Source organism: Narcine bancroftii, chromosome 14 (assembly GCF_036971445.1).
Source record: "Narcine bancroftii isolate sNarBan1 chromosome 14, sNarBan1.hap1, whole genome shotgun sequence".
NCBI lineage: Eukaryota > Metazoa > Chordata > Chondrichthyes > Torpediniformes > Narcinidae > Narcine > Narcine bancroftii.
The window spans coordinates 9,253,888-9,281,308 of record NC_091482.1 but is presented as its reverse complement, the minus strand read 5'-3'; the positions used below and the strand labels follow the sequence as shown (position 1 = coordinate 9,281,308).

Here is a 27,421-nt window from a genome sequence, read left to right as displayed (position 1 = left end):
ATCATTTTGTTTTTTACTTTTTAAACCCAACTGTTTAAACTCAAGTACAGTGTATTTGAATGTTATACTGAAATTTAAAATTTTGCTGTGGATTTACTCAATCACATATTCAGCTTCTCCAGGGCCAACTATTCTCCCTTTCATAAGTTTCAGACAGTTAAAGATTGGGGCTCAGCAGCATACAATACACTGTCAACTGAACGGAAAGTTAAGTGCCTGTTACATAAATACTGCGGGTGGATAATGAAAAGTAAACATCTTTCCTTTACTTTTTACCTTTACTGTGGCATCCTCAGAGGCTGACACCATGACACTGAAAACTGGATGGAAAATAACTCGTGTGACTGGACTTCTGTGCCCACTCAGAGAATATCTTTCTGGAGGACGAGGGATCCATTCTTTTGGGTCACGTTTTTGACCGAGGGGACCTGCTGATGTAAATTCTTCTTTCGCCTCATTAAGTTTTGATTCTAATTCCATAACCTGTGAAACAGATGAGATATTGTAAGGTTTTTTTCCCGCCCAGAATTAAGAAAAGGCAATTCGACGAATGATAGCATTCAAATTTAAATATTCAATTGTCAAGGCACGAGGCTGGGATACTGGAAGACCTTGTCACAATTGGGAAAGTAATTATTACTGGTCAATTTTAATATTTGAATGTTTAAAAGGACCTATTTGAGCAATTTAGCAATGAAGTATACCTCAGGTCCAGGTAGCTGATAGCTACAATATAGAGCCAATCAAATATAAAATAAAAATAATTTTTAAACTTTAGGGGGAAAATATGAAAAAATATGCTGCTTTCTATGGAGAAATGTCCAGTACTTTTGAAGTGTTTCATTTTACATAAATCTACAAGAAAGCTTCCTAGATGTTGCGATTTCATTTTGGAGATGGATAAATTCAGTAAAAGAATTCCTACCTATTTTGAAGTTAATTAAATGTGTAGCAGTTCTCCACACCCTGCAGGCCGAATTCTATCACATTCAAGATGGTTGGATGTTATAATAAAAGGTGCCTCAAAACTAGTTGGGGCACAGATTTCAAGAAAAATCACTTCTATCTGTTGTTCCTATACACCATATAGTCAGTTAGTCCCAAAATGAAACTAACCACCACTTATGTCCGAACATTTTTTTTCTGATTTTGTATTATAAAGTTTGTTACATTTCTTGGGAAGAAAGCAATGAAACAAAATAACCAAATAGTTTTAAGTCTTCAACCTAAATTCTTAAGACAGCTCTATAAACTTTGTTAAAGGAATTTCTCCATTTACAAATAAAACTGGTTTATAGAAAATTAAAATTTCGTCAATCAAATCCTCATTATTACAGATGACACTTTAGGAATGCTGAATTTTGCTGAGCTGTCATCTAGAATAATTTATACTCTCAGTGGATGGTGGACAATGAATAGGATTCCAGTTCAAGGTCGCCTTAACCTTTCCAAAATTGATATTAATATTGGGGGGCTCTGATGCCCATTTCAGGATCAAAAAGGAATTTTACACTCTTCTACTACCATGAGTCCTTTTTCATCTTTCACACAGAATTGGAAATGAGTCAAATGTGAGGCAAAATAAAATACAAAGCAAATGTGCACAAGCCTGATCGCCTTTGTTTCATCCATATGACAAACATATTATGGTTAGACTTCACCTTCTTCTGTAATCTTATCACAGAGGTCCATTTTTTCTCCAGAAGTCCAGCATATTTTTTGTCTAATTCTTCATTCTAGAGAAAAAAACATTAAAAAAGACACATGAAATAAGACCGTATTTCCATCCATATAATAAATGGGAAGAGGAAAAAAAAACACTTTTCTGTATCTGGTAATTACTTCCCACCTCACTTTTAAAAATATGACCCCCAATCATCGACTTCCAGGTTGTCTGCCTGAATCATCCAAAAAGCAAAAAAATATAATCCCCATTTTGCTTGAGGGTTGCAATTTCTTTAATTCCATACTCTTCTATACTATGTTTATTATTACTGATAATTGTTTTTAAAGAGATCCTTTTTTGTGTATCAACATCAAACACAACTTCTGCTCCAATTTATTTGACAGAGTGGGAATTTAAATCTACTCTGCATGCAATCTCATTAATGTACCATAAGAATAAATGTATACTTCAATTCTCTCTTCAAGTAGAATATATTGGAGGCAAATTTAAAAACTCTCCAATAAAAAAAATTTTTTCTCTTCCAATATTTTTAATGAATGAAGCTTCAAAGCTGATGCACTCATGCTAAGTAGAAAGCACTTGACTGTCCCCACACTTCTAATGCCAAAAAAACAAACTCACTTTGTTGGCAGCAGGAACTTTTTGCCACAGTGAAAATTGTCTGAGCTCCAGAAAAGTTGTGTGCAAGCTTATTAGGGAATTGTGTCACACTGTTGAAGGCTCAAGAAATGTTGGACAGCAACATCTAATTTCACATAATCTGATCTGTGGAATTGCAAACAAATTTGACTTACCATATCTAATTCTGCTTCCTTCTTAAAAACTGAATAAGCCTCTTCATAGCCATTAGAACGAAGATAGTCAGCTATTGCTCGATTTCTGAAAAATAAAATCTCATTTTTAAAAGAGGACACAATTAACTACTTTCTGCTTAATAAAGGTGACATTTTGAAAATCCCTAATAAATCGATCTGAGAATAAACATCTCCAAGCCAAAAGAAACAGGAGATGCAATATTAGCCTTTGTTTAACTGGAGGCCTCTATTGACATACATTACGTCTGTAAAATATTTATTTTTTTCTCTCAAAGTGTTGATGCTTTGTTCAAAGACAGTGTAACAGAAAAATGAACAATGTCAGCAAAAAAAATGTTCTCCATGTTTTTACACCTGAGAACATAATTTAGACCTTGATCAGTGACTTGGGAATGCTAAATAACCTCATATTTCATTGTTCTAACAGCACTTAATTACACAAAAATGAACATTTGACAGAGTAAATTTAACTGAAAACACAAGGAACTTGCAGCTTTTCAGTCCTTACATCGTGTCATGCAGTCATTGCTGTTTAATGGTTGGAGTATATCTACATACAAATGAAACAACCCTGCCACCAGACTCCTGGGAAAAATATTCAATAATATTTAGCAATAGCTGTATTATATTTTCCATTGAACATTATTATTTCTTTACTGAATATTTTCATTGAAGTTTAACCCTCTCCAAAACCTAACATTTTCAAATGAAAATCATCCTTTGAGTATATGCAGTTTAAAAATCTTTGCAAGTTGGAGAAGATGTATCAGTAATCCCATGGAGGATTTAAATTTCTTAACTGTTTTTGTAATTTCATAACCTTTGAAAATTAAATTATTTTATTACAAAGATGCTTTTCCATTATGAAGCTTTCAAAAGAACAAACATGTTAAAACAATTTGACTGACTAACAATAAATACAAATGATGAACTTTTATGTTGATAACATGAGAATCACCTTTCCAGAGAGAATTTTAGTTAATCACATTCTTTGTCTTGTCCAATAAAAAGAATTCTTGAAAAACACGGCTGCATAATCTTCAATACTAAGTACCACATAGCAAAAAATGTCAGGGCACTTCAGAGATTAGGTTAATCAAATTTACTGTCAAAACACGAGTGACGAGAAGAGATTTCAAAGTTTCGTCAAATGACGATTGACTCATAAAAGAGCAGGATGCAGGGGTTTAGGGAAGGAATTTTAATGCTGATTAACCTCCACTACTGGTGGAACAATTAAATTGATGATCCTCAAGAGACCAAAATTGAAGAAGGGTGAAAAGTTTGGAGCTAATAGAGATGAAGGATGAAATAATGAAAGGATCTGAAAATGCGAACAAGAATTTAAAATCAAAACATCAATTATGGTTTAACCAGAAGTCAGTGGTTTAGATAACAAAGGCATAAGGACCTCAAATATACAGGTATCAAGAACAAAGCAAGTCAGCCAGAAATAGATCAAGTCCAAAGATGACAAAACCGAGGATTTCAACAGCAGGTGAAGAGAAGATTAGGGCAGTTTGGGTAGTACAGGTCGAATACCTCTTATCCAAAGTCCCGAAAACAGAAAAGATCCAAAAACAGAGTTTTTTTTTAAAAAAAGTGCTGACAATAACGTCACAAGTTGAAAAAAAATTCACCACCTGACTTGGCCATGTGGGACTCTGACACTTTGTTGGCACCATTTTGATAACAACAGAGCTCTGGTATACAAAGATATACAGTACATCTCCAATTATCCAGAATGGTTTGCGACTGGGCCTATTTCAGATAACTGGTCATTTTTTTAAAAAACAGCCCAGTAGCAACAGCAAATCACTTGTAACATTGTTTAAGCCACAACAAAGGAAGGCTTTTTAAAAGGTAACGGTTCCATTATTGTCACGTAATACTACATTTAGAATGTAACATACATGAAATTCTTTAATTTTTGTCTACAGTAAGGCAGAGAGTCGTCACTTTGACAGCACCTAGTGTTCCTCGGTGGTCTCCCCTCCCAAGCACTGACCAGTCCTGTGCCTTCTTTGCTCTGAGATCAGACAATCCCAGGTGTATTCAGGTTATTAGGTGCTGAAGCATGTTTCTCACCAAAAAACGACCTGAACAAAATTAAGATAAACCCAACAGCAAAAACCTAAAATTCTACTCAGGTTTTACCAAAATTCTAAAAAAAAAATTTCCAACCTGTGACATCAGTTCGGCTCCCAAAAAAAAATTTGGGTAACTGAGGATTTCTGATCGTTTCTGATATACTTGTTTATCCAAATCTTTTTAGAGGCATAAATGACATAATTTCAGCTTTGAAATTTTTTGAATTAGGATTTCCGATTTTTCTGAAATCCTCAATTATCCACAAATTTTTTGGAGCCCAATAGAGGTCACTTCTGGATCCAAAAAAAATTCAGATAATTGAGGATTTCAGATCATCCGATTTCAGATCACTGGAGTTGCAGTGTAGCTGAAAATGGCAAAAAGGCCTGCAGATACCACTATGGGTGACAGTGATAAGAAAAAGAGAAAGCGTTTAGCTATAGATCAGAAATTCAAGCTGTTGGTGAAACTGGACAGTGGTGCAAGTGTGAAAGGTCTTACAGAAGAGTATGGTACTGGAGCGACCAAGGTCTTCTATGATGTGAAGAAACAGAAGGACAAACTTTTTAAGAATTATGCTGCAAGTGATGGACAGAAGTTAATGAAAAACTACATAAAGCTAAAAGTGAAGATCTTGATTCTATATGGATGGAGTGGTGTTTGGTGTTGCATTTATCTTCTTTTGGATGCAGTAAGTAGTACACATCTTTGGTACGTAGTACACATTATTTCATGTGAATTTGCCACTCAAAAAGCCTGCCGCTTGTTCTTTATCTGCTGATGCATCGGACTTGTCAGCCACAAACGAGTCTGCAGCTGACGTGGACTTTTTACCCCCTCCATAAATCTTCGTCCGCGAAGCCAAGCCAAAGAGGAAGATGCCACTGTACTACTTATTCCATTGTTCCGAAAACCAAAAAAAGTCTCAGGCCAAGGGTTTTGAATAGGGGGTACTGTAGAAAATTGAAGTGTGGAAACCATAGTGAAGATGGACGTGAGTTCCAAGATCAGAATTCTTGTCAAAAGTGTAAGCATTGTTGGAAATCACCTGGTTCAGCTTCACACTCCCAGGCAGAGAATTGCAATTGTAACTGGCCTTATCAATACTTCAAATAAATTTTTGGTAATTTATGGCATCAGAGAGGTGGGGAGGTTAGGAAAGGTGAAGAAGAGCTGGAATATCAGGATAATAAATCAAGGTAACTGGTTTCATTAGGTACAGGTACACGATCCTTTATCTGGACATCGAAAATCCAGAAAACTCCAAAATCTGGCAAGTGGAGAACGACAGTTGAGGGAGATGGCAGCTGGGTGGCTGAGGGGCCGTGGTCGAGGGAGGCGGCCGGGTGGCATGGCCGAGGGACTGGAAGGGGGTGAGGGTGGATACGGTCGCACAATTCAGGTGGGCTTTCCGAAATCCAAAATTCGGAACACACTGTCCCCCAAGGGTTCCAGATAAAGGATCGTGTACCTGTAATACATAAAAGCTGTGAAGAAACTCAGTAGGTCACACAGTATCCATAGGAAGTAAAGCCTGAGCCCTTCATTGAGTTATAAGCAATGGACGGGCGGGTGCCTGAATAAAAAAAGTTTGAGTGTGGGGTGGAGGGGGAGGGGAAGAAAGCAGAGGAGAGAATGGAGGAAGAAGAGGAGAACTAACAATGGGAGGGTAGAAAAGGAAAAAAAGTTGAGATGATGGGGATAACTCTGATGGAAAGGAAGAGGGTGGGAAACTGAAAGGGGTGGGGAAAGACTGAAGAATAGGGAAGGAGAGAGAGACTCAAGGGAAGAGCACAGCAAAAATTGGAGAAGTCTATGTTAATGGCGTTTGGTTGGAGAGTGCCCAGAACGATAAGGTTGAACAAAACTGCATAAACTTATTATAGCTAATTAACTTTGAGTATTCCTTTAAGTCACAGCCATTGGTGGTGGTTATTATGGAATTCAATTTTAAATGCCACAAATGAACTTTTAGCTAGATGACCTTTTCCCAGTTTGAAGTTTCAAAGATTCCAAACTTACATGGGAATCCACCTCAAAATACTGCTACAAAGATTCCCAGCAAATATCGCCACGCCTACTTTGGATGCTGTAACACTTTCTTGTAAAGCTTCAGTCACTGTATATTTACTTGTGGTTTCAGAATGTACAAATCAGCAAAAGCCAGCACGAAGGGGGGACACGGGGATGGGAGTTAAAAAATTCAGAATTTTTCTAAACATTTCCTTCAAGAGCACAATTATCTAAAATCAGAAACCCAGATGAAAAAAGTGCCAGGGTGTTACTTTATAGATACAACCACCTTAATGTAAAAGTCCTCATCATTCACCAATTTATAACCTGCAGACCCAGGCCAATTGTATACTAATGGGAACTTAGGTGAATATGGTGTTCTTCCACATCCCCCTCATGTTTCTCACATGTATTCCCATTTGTCAAGAGATGGATTACACTGCAATTTGTGCCAGCGATCATTTATCTATTTATTTTATTTTATTTTTTTTTAAATCACAAAAATATCTGTGATATTTCCTTAACGAAAGCTGCCATTAAGTTGGCTTTGTCATTTGTACTGAAACAAAGAAATCCGGCATTTTCTCTGGTCAGTGAGTCTTTTTAGACAGTAAGACAGCATTCCACAAACAAAAGAGGCAAGACGTGCAACTCAACAGCATCAGCGGCTAGTGTCACGTAAAACATAACGTACTGTATTGGACGGCATGTTAGACCCACTTTCCCCTCACCAAAAATGGCTCAAAAATATTTCCCCCAGTCTTATATGCAAGGTTGAAATTAGGGTGATAATGGTGGGTTGTGCTGTCAGTTCCTACACTGGTTATTGTTGTGTTGAGAAAGTGTCAGGTTCATGAGACGAGTCTGGACACAAGGATCTGCAATCAAATGTTACTTTTATTTATGCACAAAAATTAATCGAAGAGCATGGGAAAATAAGCACACAATTTAATAAAACATATGCACACAATGTTTAAAAGACCATGGGAAAATCTACTTCAAGGATTGATCTATAGCAGTGGATTTCAAACTTTTTCTTTCCACTCACATACCACCTTAAGTAATCCCTTACTAATCACTGCTATCTATTGTTGGGGGCTAATGGCAGGTGGGGGAGGGGAAGAAGGGAGGAAAGAGAGCAGGGCAGTGAGCTTCAGACTGTTCAAACTGAGGACAAACCCACAGACCAGCTTGCTCACAGCACAAAGTGACTAGAGACATCTGGGGATAGCTGAAGTGGGACAGTGGGATCAGTATGGGGGCTGGTCTTTTATCGCAATGCCCTTCCGCAACACTAATCTCCTCTCCCTTAATATCTGAAGGTCGGCCAGTGACTGTCTGGAATATCCTCCTTCTATAGAGTTGCAGATTCAGTACCCTCTGAAACATACTTTTTTTTAAAAAATAAATCTTATTCATGAATGATCAAGCCCCATTTTGAAAGGCCAATAGCCACCCCACTTCTATCGTCAAAACCATGAATTACTTATGAATTAAATCATCTCTCATTCTCCTCCCAGCAACACATCAGTGCTTCAACCACCAAACAGAACTGTATGTCTGGTAAAGGATGCATCACTATTTGACCACCAGCTCATTTCATCTCCAGCTATTTCACCTACAGCTCATTTCAGACTTCTGCATTTATAGGAGCATGTATAGATATCCGAGACCCCAAGTGCCTGCCAGACTGACTGTACCTTTTACCTTTGTTGTATAATTGCAGCTCTATCTGGCAGACCTGGTGTCAAATCAGTGATGTACTGGGAATGATACCTTGCTGGGTTGACGCTGGATCCAGTCACACTTTGTAATTGCCCTCTCCCATCTCCATGAATGGCCAGAGCAACAGCGAGTGGGACAGCGGTATTATTATTAAAAAGTTTTTTCCTGTTGTCCTACTTGCATGTTTTGCCCAAGTTTTAAAGGCTTACCAGTAAATACACTAAAAAAAAATGTACATTCACATCCTACCCAAATTAGTCTTGGAATGCCGGAAGTGCTTTTTACACAGCCAAAATTCCTGGACTGTTACTAGGTCTGCTGCTGGAAAAAAAGCCAAGAGTGGAATGAAACCACCCCCGCACCTCCTGTCTCGTTGCTTTTTAGACAACAGACGTTCCATTAAAAAGGAGCAAATGTCCTGGAACAAAAGGGTTGTGTGAAAAGTATAAGTAATAGTAGATGGGTGGCCAGACCCAGGTCAGAATCAGGTATAAGTGCTGAATGTGGATAGGTTTAAGGCAAGGGACCAAGTTCTGATTTCTCTTGTTATATTTATATTGACCTTTATAACTTACATTTCATTGCCAACTTCCTTAATGGCAATTTTTTTTAAAATTGTGGGAACTTCATGTCCCATCCCTCACAAATATTGAGGAGTTAGTGTATTGATTTACAAACTTCATTGCAGAAGTTATTTTCACCCATCTCAATTTGCCATCAGAAAGGTAATGGTAAACTACTATAAGTTGATACCGTTGGAAATTTTACACTAAGAAGTAATTAGCTGTCGTGTTTGAAGTTTGCACAATTTTGATATTACAACAGAAATTTGTATGCTTGGAAATGTAACATTTTTTGGTACATCATTTCTTTTTAAAATATTTATTGGTATTTACATTAAACAGTACAGTTAAATATTGTGCTACAAGATTCAAAACAATTATTACAAAAATTTTCCTCATGATTAAAAAAATCATATTAAAGACACAGAATTTAACAACACAAAAAATCCAAAAGAAAAAAAAAATCACAATTAAAAAAAAAATTCAAAACCGCTACCACTAAGCAAGGTTAAAAATTAACATGAAGGAATCAAGTGAAAACAAGTTGGAAATGGACAGCACAGCACTAAAGTTACAGAACAACCCTAATTCTTAAGATATTTGATAAAAGTCCATAAATGAGCCCCACGTCTTTTTGATATTTGAATCTTTGATGGCATATCTAATTTTTTTAAAACTTAAACATAATATTACTTAAGCATTGTGTATATGTAGGTGGAGTATTATCTTTCCACTTAATCAAAATTGCAGGTCTGGCCATCAATGAAGTAAAAGATAAAAAATCAATAAGCATTATATTCGGTAAAAATCAGTGCATCACATATTTTCCGAAGATGTGAAGTAGAATTCAAAAATTAGCAAATTCCCTGCTTTTACAAAAACTGAAATGAAATACAAACATAAAATAACATACAATAAATGATGGAACAGTAGTTGGCTTGCAGAGAGGAGGTTGGGAGACTCATCAAACTGTCACAACATGGAAAAGACAAAGGAGAGGATTGTGCATTTCAGGAGGATGAAGGTCGACCACTATCCACGAAACATTAATGTTTCTGTCATGATGAAAGTGGACTGCACCAACTTCCTTGGTGTGCATACAAGAGGCGACCTATCCTGGACCCACAACACCACCTCATTTGTCAGGAAGCCTCTGCAGGACCTACACTTCCTAAGGATGTTGAGGAGCCCCCAGCTTGACAAGGAGCACAACTGAGAGAGACCTGTCTGGCTGCATCATTGTGGTATGGTAGCTGCAATGCATCAGATCGGAAGTCAATGCAGAGATCATTAAAATAGTTGACACAGTGTCCCTTTCGACAACATTCACCAGGAGCGCTGCTTAAGTAGGACTCAAAGAATTATTGAGGATCCCTCCCATCCATCACACAGAATCTTCAACCTACTACCATCAGAAAGAGGGCCAACATCAAAATCAGGAGTGCAGGCTGGGAAATAGCTTCTTCTCACAGCCTGAGATTGATGAACAGTATCCTGTAACCTTATGTCTCTTATAAATGAAACGGTCAAATTATTTGTAAACATTTATACATGTAGATTAAAATATTATAAAATGAATATGCAATTATTATGCACTCTGCATTGTGTTTATACATACAACCATCTTAATGTAAAAGTCTTCATTATTCACTGCAAATCTACGTACTCATAAGGTCAGTTGTATACTACTGGGAACTTGGGTGAATATGGTGTTCCTCCACATCCCCTCAGGTTGTCAGTTTTCCTATTTGTCAAGAGATGAATTGCACTGCAAAAGTGTGTGCACTGATCCAGGGAAAGCCCATTCTCCTGGTTGTACATATTCAGTCAGATGACAATCAACTTGAAAATACTGGAAACATTTGGGCCAACATTTTGTTTTTATTTTAGAATTCCACCACTTCCATTTATCATTTCAAACTTTCAGATGACTTCTCATCAAACAGATGAAATAAAATTTCAAGAAACACTGAGAATCTAATGCCCACCATGGGTTTCACATTTAACCACATGGTGAGTTTTAGACCATGCTTTTGGGCCAACAAAACTGCCCATTTCTAACAATGTCACCTATTGTCTATGTACTTGCTGATCGCCATTAGAATCAGGTTAAACAGCATCTTGCATTTAAAATTCAAATCCTTAATTTCAAATGCCTCAAGGAACTCTACCTTCACTGTTTCACATTTTCTACACCACTACAAACCATTTCTGGTCTCTGGATCAACCCCACTGGAAACCACACTTTAAACAAAACCTACAATTCACATCCTTATTCTCTCTATTTCATGCTTGTCCTTTAAACACTCTTGCATTCCTAGCAGTGGGGCAAATTTCTGCTCATCAGCTTTCATATACATGTTTTGCATTGCATAATAAAGGAAGAGTGAATGAACCATATTGTTAATGTAATGTTGCATCGGTCATTTTGTACCAAGTTTGTTTGAAAACTCTACTACGAATCACCCTGGGATATTCTGTTTAATTAAATGTATTCCACAGACCAGGTGGTCAATGCAGTAGGTTACAGCATGGATGGCTCCCAGTTTTGTTTATACTCTTGCTAAAACAATGTAACCCAACCATGTGCTATTTCCCAACAAAGTCTTGTTCTCATTCAAACACTTTCATGAAGGTTTTTACCGCCACCTTGAAACTAGAAAGTTCCAGAGCACAACACTGCAAATGAAAACATCAACTCCACTTTAAACATATAACAAAGAAACATTGACATTAATTGTTGATACAACCAGTTAGATTAAGTTGCAACTTTCCTCTCCTTTCCATTTAGAAGTCGAATGACTGTGAGACTTTCAACTGCGTGATATGGAACTGCAGAGAGGGCATCGCATCAGAGCCTAATGTTGTCTACCAGAGGTATATTCATTTGCTTTATTGGCAGGGTTGCTGGAGAGCAATCAGGAGTAAAGCCATATTCAATTTTCTCTCCCCAAACCCAAGAGAAATTAGATTACTCTGATGGAGCCGAGCACTTATATGTCTGCACAGCTTGACACTTTCCCTTTCCCTTTAAGTGAACAAATGTTCTTTTGATTAGACAATTTTGTAAAACTGTTCCCAAATCCCACAAATGTAAATATTTATGATACCTTTAAACAGCCTCCCAAGACGTGAATAAATTAAACTATTCGTATGCTCAGTCAGCATTTCTCAAAAGGGTCGTCAGATTAATGCTCCACTAATAACATCAAGGATGCTTCAATGCTTTGTTAACTGAAATGGTGCACGTTCAGAGTCAAATATGAATGCCAGTGGAAAGTGTAGTTTTCCCCTTTAATACTGAATGTAGTAATGAATGACGTTTACACAGCTATTTGTGGACGCTTCAAACTACACACAAATTGTCAGTTTAACCAAATGTTGCAAACCAACCCGACTTCTCATTAAAGAGTCCAAGTTAAATATTTTAAAAAAACATTAAATCAGTGCCTTGTTAAAAAGTCAAATTAAGCCAATAATGCTACTGTGCCTCAAGATACATTTACAGTATTAATATTTTTCCTAAAATGAAAATATGTTATAGAAGCAAGTTGGTTCAAACCATTTCAGTAACATTGTAAGAGTAATGGTACAATTTATACAACTATGAAGAATATATTAATCTTTTCAAACTCTGAATTAGTTATTTAGTTGAACATCATTAAAAAACATAGCTCATCAATATTCTTGTCGGAAAACTAATTTTTTATCTTGCTGCTGCGAGGCAAAAAAAAAATTAATTTCCCTGTAGCAATAGAACAATGGCTTGTACAATGCCAGTTCACAAAAGAAAACACATTCACAGGAATAATTTATGGATTGTGGCATTAGTTGTGTGCAGCCAAGGAACAAGGAAATTTAAAACCCGTCACATTTCTCACTACTGACCAGTAAGTATCCAGTTACCCATTTCCTGCAAACTACCTCTGGGGTAAATAATGACAGGCAGAAACAAGATCAAGGAGAACCACGCTGATCTCCAGATTTCACCGCCCCCCCCCCCCACCCCCCCAAGAGTCAGCATCTTGAGAGAGTAAGAATAAGGGAAAATGTTAACAAAATTACTACATCATGTGCTTTCAGTAGTTTTGGAACAGCATCTCTTCAATCAATTCAAAGATTACTATTTATCCTGCAAGTTAACAGATTTATGGAACATTTCTCATTGAATCAACGGCAATGAAAGCAGCAATTTAGGTCATTTTTGAGAAATAAACTTTTGGAAGAGTGGTCGGATTCATCCCATTCATTTCTGCTATATCCCTTTCCCCAAACCATTCACAGCCAAAGTCATATTTGTCCACTACTCAGTAAATTTGATTTAAAAAGTAGAAGCAGATTATTATTCTACATTTGAGATATTCTTTCCATTCTGAGAAACAACTTCATGAGCACTGATCATGACTAAATGAAACGAAATGCAATACCATCGTGCGCTGCGTGACATCGGACACAGCGGCCTCTCCAGGACACCGATAGTTTTGTTTTAAATATAGCTAAATAGTACAGTTTAGACTGTTGCAAGAGGAGATAAATCCGTACAGTGGTATGTAGTGAGTATTGTTTTCAATTAAAATTGTGTTGTTGAAGAAAGGAATCTAAATTAGGAACTGAACTATCCAATCTGAAAGACGTGGACAAGTGCAATCATCAAACCTTTCAACAGCCCCCATCTTAGTAATTCAGATACAAGTCAATCATGATACAGATTCCAACTTCCATACACCTCTTATTGACAGTAAATCACCAAATGTCAGCCTTCCCCTAGGCTAAAAATCCAGAACAATCTGTGAGACTGCTCCATACCACCACTGAAAATAAAGATTAAATCTTGAGAGAGATAGACAGTACAGGCCCTTCGGCCCTCGATGTTTTGCCAACCTAAATATTCTTACCAAAAAAAAACGAAACACTTCCTACCTCTTCACCCTCTATTTTTCTTTCATCCACGTGCCCGTCTAAGAGTCTTAAATGCCCCTAATGTTTCAACCTCCACCACCACACTTGGCAATGCATTCCCAGGCATGCACAACTCTGGGGGATAAAAAAAAACTTACCCCTGATGTCTCCCTGAAAATTTTCTCCCAAAGAAATTCTATTCTGAACATGCCAAGTATGTGTACATTTCCAACTGCCTGGAAATAAATGACCAAAACATGAAATTCAGTTTACAATTGATTGTGGGAAGCCAAATCCCACAGTTTTAAACAAAAAGCTGCTGAATAATGCAAAAGCAGAAGTCATAAAAGCCCCATTAAAAACGCAAGTTAACACTGAATGAGTGTCTTTCTTGTCTTGAAAGAAAGCAATGAAAATTTAAAACCGATTGTCATTAATTTGGAAGAAAATAGACTGCTCTAACATTCAGGCTTCAAACAAAAGCAATGCCAAAACACAAAAAAGCACAAATACAACAGGTTAGTTTGAGAAAAGTGATCAGAAGCTAATTTAACTGAACAACAGGCAAACTTGAATTGAAATTTTACTATGACTCTAAGGAACCAAAGCATCCAGGCTTTGGGACAAAAATCTTGTGACCTAAACATAGATGAATCCAAAGACAGAAGATCCAGAAATTCCCTGATAATCAAAATTTACTCAGTGGAAATTTCATGAAAGGTACAGAGACCATCACATCAGCTGGAAGGACACATTAAAGAACTTGAATATGACTCTATCCTTGACCAAAATATTCAAGACTCCATCGAAAGCAAATCTAATGATCTAGCTTCAACACCATCTCAGGCCAATGACAGAAAAAAGGTCAAATTAAAATGAAACACAAGGCCCAAGGAACAAATGGAACATTAATCACAAACTCACAGGTTTATTTCTAACATTTGGCAAGAGAACATGGCTTGAAACATTAGAATTGTCACTACGTCAGTCTACAAACACAAATTTGACTGAGTCATTACAGAGGCTAAAGAGCTGCTTTCTGAATCATAGTTGGGATTTTTTCCATCCACAGGCACAACTGACATGTTTACTGGAATTCAAATAGGATTATTCAACTCCATATCTAGATTCAACTATCACTTGACAGCTTCTTCCTCACATTTTTAAATTGGCAATCTCTCCTTTACACTTTGTATTTAATGAGGGCTTGGACTTTTTTCTCTCATAAATGCACCCTGACTTGTTGAGTTTCTCCAGGAGTTTTTTTTAATAAAAATCTAGAGACTTCAATTTAAAGCACCACCCAGACGAATGTAAATTTATTTAATAATCTGAAGAGAGGATGGAACCAAGGGGGTGTGGATTATCATGGAAAAGTGGGAAGGTGGAGAAATCAATTCTTGAGAGAAATGCAACAATCCTGCCACCTCACTAGAATCTTGACCCAAGATCAGCCTAATTACACAAGGAACAATTTGGACAGCAGTCCATTCGTCAAAAACATTCAGACACTCAACTTAAATGATGGAAACAATGCATCACCTCCAACACTATCGTCTCCATCAAAATTTATGGATTCAAGTCATTTCAGAACCCATGGACCAGAGTCAAAAAGAAGACACCTTATGTTAATCTTTTTGCTCAATTCCCACTAGCTTCCAGTAATTTACAATATCAGATTTGAACATATTCAAGGCCTGAACAGCCACACCCAGAGAATTATATATTTTCGAGATAATGTGCGCCATGAGTAGTATTTTAAATAGAAATGACACAAGTACAAAAATTGGCACATTTTTCTTTTCTCCATTAAAATGCAATAATCCAGATCTAAAAATATTAATATTAAATGGCTCACCTAGTTCCCTTTTCCCATTTTACTATGCCTATCACCTACACATTTGTCCAACTTGTGTTTCTTCTTTTCCGCCCATCATCCCTTCCTTTTAGTTAGTTCCACATCATTCTCCAGCTTCCATTCCCCCACCTCCCCTCGTTCCATCTATAAAAGGTAAAGGTACCATTATTGTCATGTAATACTACATTTAGAATGTAACATCCATGAAATTCTTTAACTTTGTCAACCGTAAGGAAGACAGGAATCACCACTTTGTCCAGCATCCCTCATAGAAACCCACATTTTTTATTTTTCCTTTTCCTATCCTGATCTCATCATTTTTCACAAAGCAACTCTAGAGAGTTATCCCACCAGGTCACATCTATACAAGTAAGCACCCAAATTTTACAATAAAAAAAACTAAAATTACAGCAATTCTGAACATCTTCAGGGTAATTTGTACAGTTAGGAACAATAATACCATCTTTCATTAGAAAGTTCAAAGAAAAAAAATTGAGATATCTTGCTGAGTTGGAATTATAACAAGTTTGAGTTCAGGGCATTCCTTATATACAAGCACATGCATTTCTTTGTTTTGAGTTGTAAGTATGCCAGAATAAGTCTACAATTGCTTCAAGAAACAGCAGTCAACAACTCTCAGAAGACTGTAAGAAGCCCATAAAACAAGGGCATCTATTGTCGCTAAACTGCATGACTAAGAGGAAGTATATTACTCCTTGCAGCATTACATCACCTTCAAAACAGCAGAGATCAAAATTCTCATTGCTAACAAAATCTACCCTTTAACTGTCAAAACACACTAGTGTCTCTAAGTGGTCTATAATTATTGCAGTTGCACATTCACAACCAAAGCCTTTCAACAACCATTACTGAATAGCAATGTAACTAAGTAATCACCAGAGAAACGAAAACTGAAGATGCTGGAATTTTGAGTGTATAGAGTCTGGAGGAGTTTAGCGTATCAGGCAACATCAGAGAAAAACTGCCAGCTCCCGTACCAAAATGTTGACCAACCATTTCTGTCCTTGGATGCTGCCTGATCTGCTGAGTCCCTCCAAGCTCCCACATTACAATGAGATTAAGTGAAGCAACTATTTTCTTCAACAGTGAAAAAGGTATGTTTGAAAACTAGAATTTTCAATTCTTTAATTAATAGAAGGAAAATACGCACTCATTTGCAACTGATTAAATACCAGTTTGTTACAAAGATCTAGAAACTTTGTTTAGGTTTGTTGAATTTACAACAATGAGGGCAAATAAACAAGAAACTTGATACATGCCACTTAAAGAGAAATTGTATAGTGAGCACGTCAGACACGATCAAAGCATTATTTTACAGATTTTTGTTTACTTGAGTAATTGTTCCTGTGTCTCATTTAGCATATAGGTACTACAATCAGTTACAATTTCTACTCTTTTGGGAGTTCAATCATATAGTGCTCAAAGGGATAATTTGTTGACCCCACCCCAGACAAATATTTTGTCAGTGTATCCTAAAATTTTCCATCAAAAACCAAAAAGTCCAATAATTTAAATTAAGGCAATTAACATAAAAAGTAAGGAACTCAGAACACAAGACACAAGTATATTAGGATGTATGTGATGTCATGCATGTATAAATTTGACTTTGAAGTAATAGGACAAGGCTACTTGGCCCTTCAAGCCTGCTCCATTATTTATCAAGATCATGCTCAATTTTCCAATATTTTTACCATGTCCATTGATTCCTTTAATATCCAGACATTCGCTGATCTACAAAACTTAATAATTGAGCCTTCATGGCCCTCCATAGGGAGTTCCAACAGTCCACCATCTTTTGAGGGAAGAAAACTTTCTGCATTAACTCCTAAATGGCTTAACTCTTATTCTCAAACTGTCCCTAGATTCTTGAGTCAGGAGAATCACCCTCCCTGTATCTAGTTTGTCAATTCCCATACTACTGTAAGCAATGAGATCTCCTCTTTCTTTGAACTCTGTAGGTACAGTTAAGAGTTGACTCAATCCACAATCCGTGGAATTAGTCGAGTGAATTTTCAGAGCACCTTTCTATGACAAACACATCCATTCCTAGACTAGAAGACTAAAATTAAAAACAATATTTCTGGTACATTCTCACCAAGACTTCACAATTGCATTAAAAACATCTAGCTTATAAAATCAAATTTGCCTTGATACAAAGCCTGACATTATTTACCTTTCAAATTTCTTGCTTGCAGCGATATGTATGTCCTTTTGAATGTCAAAACCACCCAAACTTTCACCATTTAACAAATATTTTGATTTTCGGTTATATTTCACATAATGCACTTTCTATTCTGAATTTTCTCTCCACTCCTTTATCCACATCAAGTCTCTTTCCATATCACAATTTCAGCTCTTTAATCTGCAAAGAATTGGTCTCCTCAGCCAGAATATTCTTGCTATGCTTTCTGGCTGACAGCTACATCATAATCCATGTCAGGATATTTCCCAGCTCCATGTGCTCTAACCTTGCTGACCAACATCTTGTACATGACAAAAGCTTTCTGGAATCCAAATCTACAACATTGACCAATTCACTCTTTTCTACCAGTCAGATACTTAAAGAACGGAATGAAACAAAATGATTTCCCATTCATAAATCTGTGCTGACGCTGCTCAATTCTATTTTTCATAAAGGCAGGGGTGGCCAAATTTTTTTTGGTTGTAGGCCACATCACGGGCCAAACAATATTAAGCACAGTAGTTTTCAACCAATTACACTGCAAGAGAAACTGTTTTTAAACCAGAAAACGTCCATGCCATTGAAAATTCATTTTCTATCAAAATAACTATATGACACTATTGAACAGTTAAACAGTTGATATTACAGTTGTTTACTGATGCACTCACATTTTACAGCAGACTGTATCTGCTGCTCTTAAATTTAATTAAATGAAGACAATAAAATTCTTCAAAACTCTCATTCAAAAAGTGCAAAATAAAAAACTGGGAGAAAAGATCAAGAAAGGGACAACATTCCTCCACGACTCCCAGTGAATACAGTCCATGGTCCAAATGTCCACCTTAATGATTATGATGTAATATGTAAATCTGGAGATAGATTATTAAAGTTGACGGATTCCTTGCAAATCAAACAAACACACTCGGTCTTGATTTCTGTGAAATAATTTTCCCACCGTGTCTGAAATTTCTAGTTCTCCCCTGCTATTTTCCATCTTTTTGGTTCCACCATGCTTGATCAACTTTTTACCTTATGGGTTTCCTCCCACTATCCAAAGACGCATGGGTTAGTCAGTCAATTGATCACATGGGTGTAAGTGACTAGAGCAAGTGGAAGGATCAGAATGGCCTGTCACCATGCTGTATCTCCAAATTAAAATAGAATTTCTTCACATTGTGCATGACATTTCCACACTACATTTTGCTGTCAGTGCTCCACACAAGTCAAGCTTCCACAAGATGCTTCATTCAATCCTGATTCATGTTAACATTGTTAAGCACATTTTAATCTTCAAATCAAATTCAATCAATTTACATTTCACTGTTTTCCCTTTGGACAAATGCCATTTTTATAAATACAACCGTCTATATTTTCTATTAGAACCAAACGACCAGATGGATTCTTCCTCAGGAAGATGGATGACTGGCTTTTTTGGCTTCTGAGGTGACTGAAGCCAATGCAGCAACTTAAGACAGTTGGGAAGAAGGGCTTCATGGAACTGAGGGACCGGGCAGATACATGGCAAATGCACTACAATGTGGATCAATGTGAGGTTATCCACTTTGGTAATACAAACCGGAGGGCAGATTACTATTTGAATGGCAATAGATTAAGAGATGGGGAAGTGCAGAGAGACCTAGGGGTACTTGTACACCAGTCTCTGAAGGCGAGCATGCAGGTACAGCAGGCGGTTAAAAAGGCAAATGGTATGTTGGCCTTCATATCAAGAGGGTTTGAATCTAGGAACAAGGATACCTTACTGCAGCTGTACAGGGCCTTGGTGAGACCCCACCTGGAGTATTGTGTGCAGTTTTGGTCACCTTATCTCAGGAAGGATGTTCTTGCAATGGAGGGAGTGCAGAGGCGATTCACCAGGCTGATCCCTGGAATGGCAGGAATGACTTATGAGGAAAGATTGTGCAAATTGGGATTGTACTCGCTGGAGTTTAGAAGATTGAGAGGGGATCTCATAGAGACCTATAAAATTCTGGCAGGACTGGACAGAATGGATGCAGATGGGATGTTTCCAATGATGGGGAAATCCAGAACCCGGGGCCATGGTTTGAGGATAATAGGCAAACCATTTAGGACCGAGATGAGGAGGAATTTCTTGACCCAGAGGGTGGTGAATCTGTGGAATTCATTGCCACAGAGGGCAGTAGAGGCAGGTTCATTAAATCTATTTAAGAGGGAATTAGATCTATTTCTTCAGTATAAGGGTATTAAAGGTTACGGACAGAAGGCGGGGACAGGGTACTGAACTTTAAGATCAGCCATGATCTCGTTGAATGCCGGAGCAGGCTCGAAGGGTCAAATGACCTACTCCTGCTCCTATCTTCTATGTTTCTATGTTTCAAACAGAAACAGGTAGCTGGACCAGATTGATACACCTCATATCAGTAGGAGGAACAGGAAGAAAATGAGAAAAACTTTTCTTTGTGTGTAAAAGATGTCTGGAATTTGGTGCCTGATGTATACTTGAAGAACAACAAGCCTAGGCTAAAGTCCTAGTTTTGGAAGCTGACTCATTCTTAATTGCGAGCGACAAAGGGCCAAAAGGCTTGTTGCAACTTTTAACCGAAGCTGGTTCCACCCTTCAATATCATTGCTGATCTACTTACATCTTAATTTCATAAGTAGTAGCTTATGTAGTAGCTTTCATTTTTGGTGGAGAAGTATGTAGTGATGAGAAAACAGGGAGGCTGCAAAAGGACTTACATTAGGACAATGGGCAGACAAGTGGAAAATAAAATACAATGTCAGAAGTGTAGTCATGCACTTTGGTAGAAAAATAAATAGGCAGACTATTTTTATTAAATGGGTAGAAAATTGAAGATGTAAAGGGGCCTGGGAGTCCTGGTGCAGGATAGCCTGTAGGTAAACATATGTTGAGTTGGTGGTAAAGGTGATAAATGCAATGCTGTCATTCATTTCAAGAGGAATAATAAATGAGTAGGGATGTGATGATGAGACTTTTAAGTTACTGGTAAGACCTTATTTAGAGTAAGGTGAGCAGTTTGCACCTCCTCATTTAAGGAAGGATGTGCTGACATTGGAGAACATTCAGAAGAGGTTCACAAGGATGATTCCATGAACCAAAGAGTTATAATGAGGAGTGTTTGACAGCACTTGGCCTGTATTTGTTGGAATTTAGGAGAAGGAAGAGGGATCCGATTGAACGATTTCAAATATTAAAGGCATGGACAGAGTAGAGGCTGTTTCCCATGGTGGGAGAGTCTTGGACAAGCAGGCACAACCTTAGGATTGAAGGGTGTTTGCTTCGAACTGAGATACGCAAGAATGTCTTCAGCCAGAATGTGGTGAACCTGTGGAATTTGTTGCCACAGGAGATTGTGGAGGCCAGGTAATTGGGTGTATTTAAGGCAGAGACTGAAAGGTTCTTGATTAGACAGGGTAAAGGTTATGGAAGTAGGTCAGGCAGTGGAGCTTTGTGGAAAAATGTATCAGCTCATGATTAAATCGCAGGACATGCTCTAGGGCTAAATAACCATTTCTGCTCTTATGCCTTGTGCTTTGAAAATGGAGAGGAGTACATGTCCTTGTGATTAACAATGGTGCTGAGGCAGAGAGCTCCAATATCTTGAAATAAATTTCACCAACACTGTGCCCTGGTCAACCAGATTGATGTTACAACTAAAATGTGTATCAAATGCTTTCTTAGAAGCCCAAGGAACTTGGGCATATCTCCAAGAACTCTCACTAACTTTTATCGATGCACACCAGGAAGATTCCTGCCCAGATACAACATAGCTTAATACAAGAACTGCAAGAAACTGGTGCCCACCATCTCATCTTCACCATGGATGTCCAAAGCCTGAACACTGTCACTCCCAGAATGATCTCAAAGTCTTCCATCTATTCCTGTAACATTATGGGCATTTCTCCTCTTCTCCCCCATCTCCCACTTGCCTGGCAGAACTTTTGTTCACTTTTCTACACCTCTCATTTCCTTCAAATCAAAGGTGTAGTATCACTTGATTCCCAGTTCTACCTGCCTTTTTGGAGGCCATATGGAACTAATCCCACCCCATGACTAGCATCCTGAAATAGAGGGAGAGAATTGGAAAGAGGAAAGAAGTGCCATAAATAGTCCAAGTAAATTTGAGAGCAGGGTGGAGGTTCGTAGCAACATTTATAAAATTAACAAGTGCAGGGAGCAGCCCCAGTGGAGTTATCAATGTTACAGAGGAAGAGTTGAGGGGTGGTGCCAAGGAAGTTTGACAAGGACATAACTGACAAAAAGGTAGGTATAGCTGGGACTGATGCAAGTGTCTATGGCTACTCCTTTGATTTGAAGGAAATGAGAGGCATCAAAAGTTATTCAGGGCAAGAACAAGTCTGGCCAAGCATATGAGAGTTTTGGAGGGGGTCAAACTGATCATTACATTGTTCCAGGAAGTGGATGGGTTTAAGACATTCCAGATGGGGGAATCCAAGTATGATTCAAGGCAGTTTCTTTCCTGTAGTTAGCTAGGATCTCCATACTGGAGGTTAGGATCTGGAGCTCGGGTTGCCAATGGATCAAACGTGGGTGTTGAATGGGAAGGGAAAGTTCAGTGGACGCATAGAACAGAGCACCTGGACCCAAAATGAAGGCAGAAATAACCTTTATTAAAACTCACGTAAGCAGGTCACAGTGGTAATATCACACACAAGTATTCTCAATCACACACCACAGTGCAACCAGTTGCATTGGACTTCAGATACCGGTAATTGCTTATTCTTTTATAAGCACAGTACAACCTAGCCACATTGGTCTCAGAATTAGAATTTATTGTCATGAAATTTGGTGTTTAGCACCAGTATCATAGTACAAACATTCACATTATAAACATCTTACAACAATTTAAAAAAAAATAGTAGTACACAAAAAGTAAGGCCGTGTCTTTGGTTCATTGATTTAGGAATCTGATGGCAGCGGGGAAGAAGCTGGCCTTGTGTCACTGAGTGCTCGTCTTTAGGCTCCTGTACCTTTTTCCCCTTTGGTAGCAGAATGAAGAGGGTATGGCCTGGGTGGTGGGGGTCATTGAGGATAGAGCCCACCTCATGTAGATGTCCTCAACAGAGTGAAGTCTGGTGCCAGTGATGTCGCAGACCGAGTTAACAACCGTCTAGAGATTTTCCTTGTCCTGAGATTTGGTGCCTCCATACCAGGCAGTGATGCAACCAACCAGAAGCTCTACAGTATACTTGTAGAAGTTTGAGAGTCTTCTCAAACACCTCAAAGTATAGCTCCTGGCAAGCCTCCTTTGCGGTTGCATCACGTGGAGGCTCCAGGACAGATCCTTGGAGATGTTGGCACCCAAAAATTGGAAGTTCTTGACCCAATCCACTACTGAGCTCTCAATGAAGACTGGGTTGTGTTCCCCTGACATCCTCCTGAAGTCCTCAATCATTTCCTTGCTTTTGCTAACTTTCAGTGCAAAGTTGATGGTGTGACACCACTCAAAGAGCTGATCCGTCTCCCTCCTGTAGGCGTCTACATTGCCATTTGTGATTCTGCCGACAAATGGTGTCATCTGCAAACTTGTAGATAGCATTGGAATTGTACCTGGCCATAATCATGGCTGTATGAAGGGTAGAGCAGAGGACTAAGTACGCATCCTTAGGATGCACCCATGTTGATAATCAGTGGAGGAGGAGATTTACCTATGTGTAATTTATTTTCTATATTATTGCATGACAAAGGAATTTTGAATGACTCCCTCTCAATTTGTTATGATTGTGGTCTTCTGATGAGAAAGACAAGGATCCAGTTGCAGAGGCAGGTACAAAGGGCTAGAGCTTGTAGTTTCTTGACCAGCACTAAGGGAATAATTGTACTAAAAGCTGAGCTGTAGTCTATGAAGAGCAGCTATATGTATGAATTTGTTCTCATTCTCTTAGAGTAAGAGGTGCCAGGCAATACTAATGGCAACTTTGTTTGCAAAAGAACTTTTTGTGTTATTTATTTTCTATATTATTACATGACAAAGGAATTTTTAATGACTCCCCCTCAAGAGGATGCAGTGCATGGCATTCTTCAACTATTTTCTCTGTACCTCTATACACATGGAAAACAATTCAATGTATGTAGAAGTTCAAAACAGCACTCACAGTTTCATTCCTCAAAAACTTGCTCTATCTTTACTGTGTCATTTAGTTCAACATCCCCATAAGAGCCAAAACCTTTAAGGCTCTTATTCCGATGGCATCTTCAAAGTTCTGACTAAATTATTCCATCCATTTCAGTTACAGAAAATATAATGTTCATCTAATTGTTTTGTAATTTAATCAGAATATAGGTATTATTCTGATTATATGTGGTGCTCTCCCTAATGCAAACACATCATTATTAACATGTGGTGCTTTGAGCAGTCAGTATTCTATGGGTTTAGTACTCGACAAGCTTCTACTTTAGCTAACAGTTTCATTTTTAAGGATGTGATATGCTCTCTAGTTATGATAGACCATTTCTGGCGGCAGTTCATGATCTTGGTCTGAATAAAGGATGCTCCAATCTGGGAGGCAGGGAGTGAAACCTCAGCAGTGACTAGGTCCCAGCCAGTGTACTGTATTTCTGAGGTCCTACTCCCATTACACCCGGATGACCTGTGACAGAAAGCCAAACTGGGGAGATGGGAAGTCGGTCTTGAAAGATTTTGGAAATATTGCATAATTATTACAAAAATGGGTACAATTAATTAGAAAATGCAAGTAAAAGGCCAATAAAACACAAGACCGTCCACCATATCAACAAAATATAATCTCTTTTACTTTTTCTTAATATGCAGGCTAGAAATCCTCATTCAAATGAATGGAACTCTTGTATTACTCCCGACAGAAACTGAGTGACAGATGCACCACCATCTGTGATCACGCAAGCTTGACATGGCTGAAATTTGATAGGTCCAATTGGAACAGTTGACTCCAGTCAGCAATTGCCCCAGCATTCTCAGATCTACTCTTGTTCATTTAGTTGGTTCTAATTTCAAAAGATTGGAAGCCTTCATGCAATCTTTGTAAATCGACATCAACTATGATTTTTTTTTGTCACTTCATTTTTGTTAGAGACTGGTCATTCTCTGACAACTGACATGAGGACAATTATTTTGATGTTCTCCCCCTTCCTTTTCTCTGTCTATTCAAGATTCTGGAGAGGTATGTACAATTCCAATTGAAAAGAAAATTATCTTCCCAAGAGTCGAAAGAAACTTTAACCACTGACTTTGGCTTCTTGCATTTAAAAAAATCATCAGTTCAGTTTTGAAATTAGGTAATATTACCAACACTGCGAGGTACTGTTGGTACTTAATACCACCCTCACAAATTGCTAATAAGTAATTGTGAAAGTTAATAACAAACTTTTCAAGTTTGGAAGATCAAAGCATAAAAATTCTCACCTAATCTTTCAAAACACAGGCAAGTACCCAGCCCTGGAAACTGAATCACATGTATTATTAGATTCATTCGCTTGCCAATATAAAAGTTTGCTAAGCACCCGCCAATTATTAAATTATCTCCAGAAAAATAAAAATTGAACAAGTTGGACATCTGAAATAAAGTACACTTTGTATGACAAGCAGCATCTGTAGAAAGATGAGATGCCAGTTATTTTCTGTTTTTCTTTAACTTAGTTCCTTTGGGGTGGTCAGCGTGTTATCCTCTATTTTGGCATATAGAACAGGAAAGGATCTGCCTAATATTTGTGCCATTAAGCCAATTTATTAATTGTTAATTCAAATTCCTAACCATTTCACATCTGGCCTGATATATTTCTTCAAAATCAAACCTTTCCCAATATGTTTGAGACTTGTTCCAATTAAAAGTATAAATTACCCAGACAAACTATCACAAATTCTATACTTTTCAACTTGCTCACTTTTGCTAAAATCATAGTTTTGAATATCTTTGGTGTAGAAAGTGTTGACCCATTAATTATCACATTTGGTTGAACCAAATTAAACAATAACAGGTCCAGCTCATCATAAAGACAGATTATTGGCCAACTATCATTAAGAAATGCAAAATAATCTCAGTTTATAGACAGAAAATCTCTAATAACAGTTTCACTTCATTGCTTTAAAATAAAATCAGTGTTTAAACAAAAAAAATCAAAGCCATTGTCTTTGATTCCAGCTGCAAATTTTATTTCTCTCTCCGACTCACCAGACCCTGTGCCATCTTCAAGATTCCTAAAGCTCTTTGATGTCATTACTTTGTAAAATGCCCAAAAAATAAAGATAATAAACTGCATTGCATCCATGTTTGAACAGCAATTTGCTCAATTAATGGATTACCGATAACATTGGAGGGGTTTACAGCTAGGAGTGAGTGAGAGGTCATGTGCAATATCACAGAAACAACATCAACTGTGTTATGTGCCATAAAACTGCAGGCATTATTTTGTTTCAATGGGAGATACTTGACTTCAGATAGGAACACCATTTGCATCAAGATTAATTTGCCTTTGAACATTTCAAAGCAGATACGATAACCCATTTCCATTCTGGATTCACTTTAAAAGGCTAGATATGCAACTTGATTTTGTTTGCATTCAGAACGCACAACTGTTCAGCATTAAACAGCACCAAACGTGAAGACAGGTGTTTCCCTGCCACTTCAATAGCATGAAACTTGATATACAAAACTGCTTTAAGCCAATTTGAAAATTAAGCAATTTCTGAACTTGCTGAATGAGATACATCTTTGAAACCAAGAATTAGTGTGGTCAAGCATACATGATAGATAAATGTCAAAATTACTTGCATTGAAATAGTCTTTTAAAAATTTAAAAAATTTCTTTCCACTCTTTAAATCCTTTACTGGATACACTGACAAAGATTCAGACAAGTTTGAATTCAATACCACAAAAAATAAGATTAAAAAATTTAATATTCAATGTTTAAGTGAATTTGTGGCGAGTTTACGAGAAGTGTACAAGATCTAGGAAAACCAAGTATTCTGCAAATTATGCAAAACATCCCAGAAGAGTCTTAAGATGGTCAACCATTCAGGATAAATGAAATTTTTTCACCCAGACACAGTTGAATCTTTGGTATTCACTACCAAAGAGCACTGTGGACGCCCAGTCACTAAGTACATTCACTACTCCAACAGATAGATTTGTATATGTTAAAATACAAGGATTAAAGGGGTTAGTGAGGAAAGTGGCCATGAAGATAAAAGATTAGCTAATGAATGGAAGTGTAGCTATGAGGGACCAATAACTGACTTCTACTTATGATTCATTTCCTTTTTTGGCACTAACCAGACTGCTCGATTTTAGAATTTCAGCATTTTGTTTGATATGTTATACTGAAGAAACTAGAAATTATTCAACCATATTATCCAAGTAGGCAGAATTTGAGCTGCATTATCACTGGTCCCTAACGAAATTCCCCTCATTAAGATCCTAACCTGAAAAGTCAACTGCTCATTTCTTAATATGGATGTCTCAACATGGATGTCAAGTCCTTCTAGCTTTTTGCTGTTTGTTCATTATTGCAGCATCAGTATTTATTGTGTGATGTTTCTTTCATCCCAACATTAGCACACAGCTCCCGA

General features: G+C 37.6%; 1 protein-coding gene across 4 annotated transcripts in view; it reads right to left on the bottom strand.

Moving 5' to 3' along the window:
- LOC138750003 (lissencephaly-1 homolog) overlaps positions 1 to 27,421 on the bottom strand; it is a 90,310-nt gene that overhangs the window by 23,436 nt on the left and 39,453 nt on the right. For 2 of the 4 annotated variants that reach the window (XM_069912155.1, XM_069912154.1), the window contains exons 3-5: positions 2,482 to 2,566; positions 1,662 to 1,736; positions 277 to 483 (exon numbers count right to left, since the gene is read on the bottom strand). In XM_069912155.1, coding sequence (XP_069768256.1) covers positions 277 to 483; positions 1,662 to 1,736; positions 2,482 to 2,566 — 367 coding nt within the window. Of the gene's footprint in view, positions 1 to 276; positions 484 to 1,661; positions 1,737 to 2,481; positions 2,567 to 3,460; positions 3,549 to 4,145; positions 4,286 to 27,421 lie in introns of those variants that run through there. The other 2 variants (XM_069912156.1, XM_069912153.1) reach the window with 2 other exon arrangements.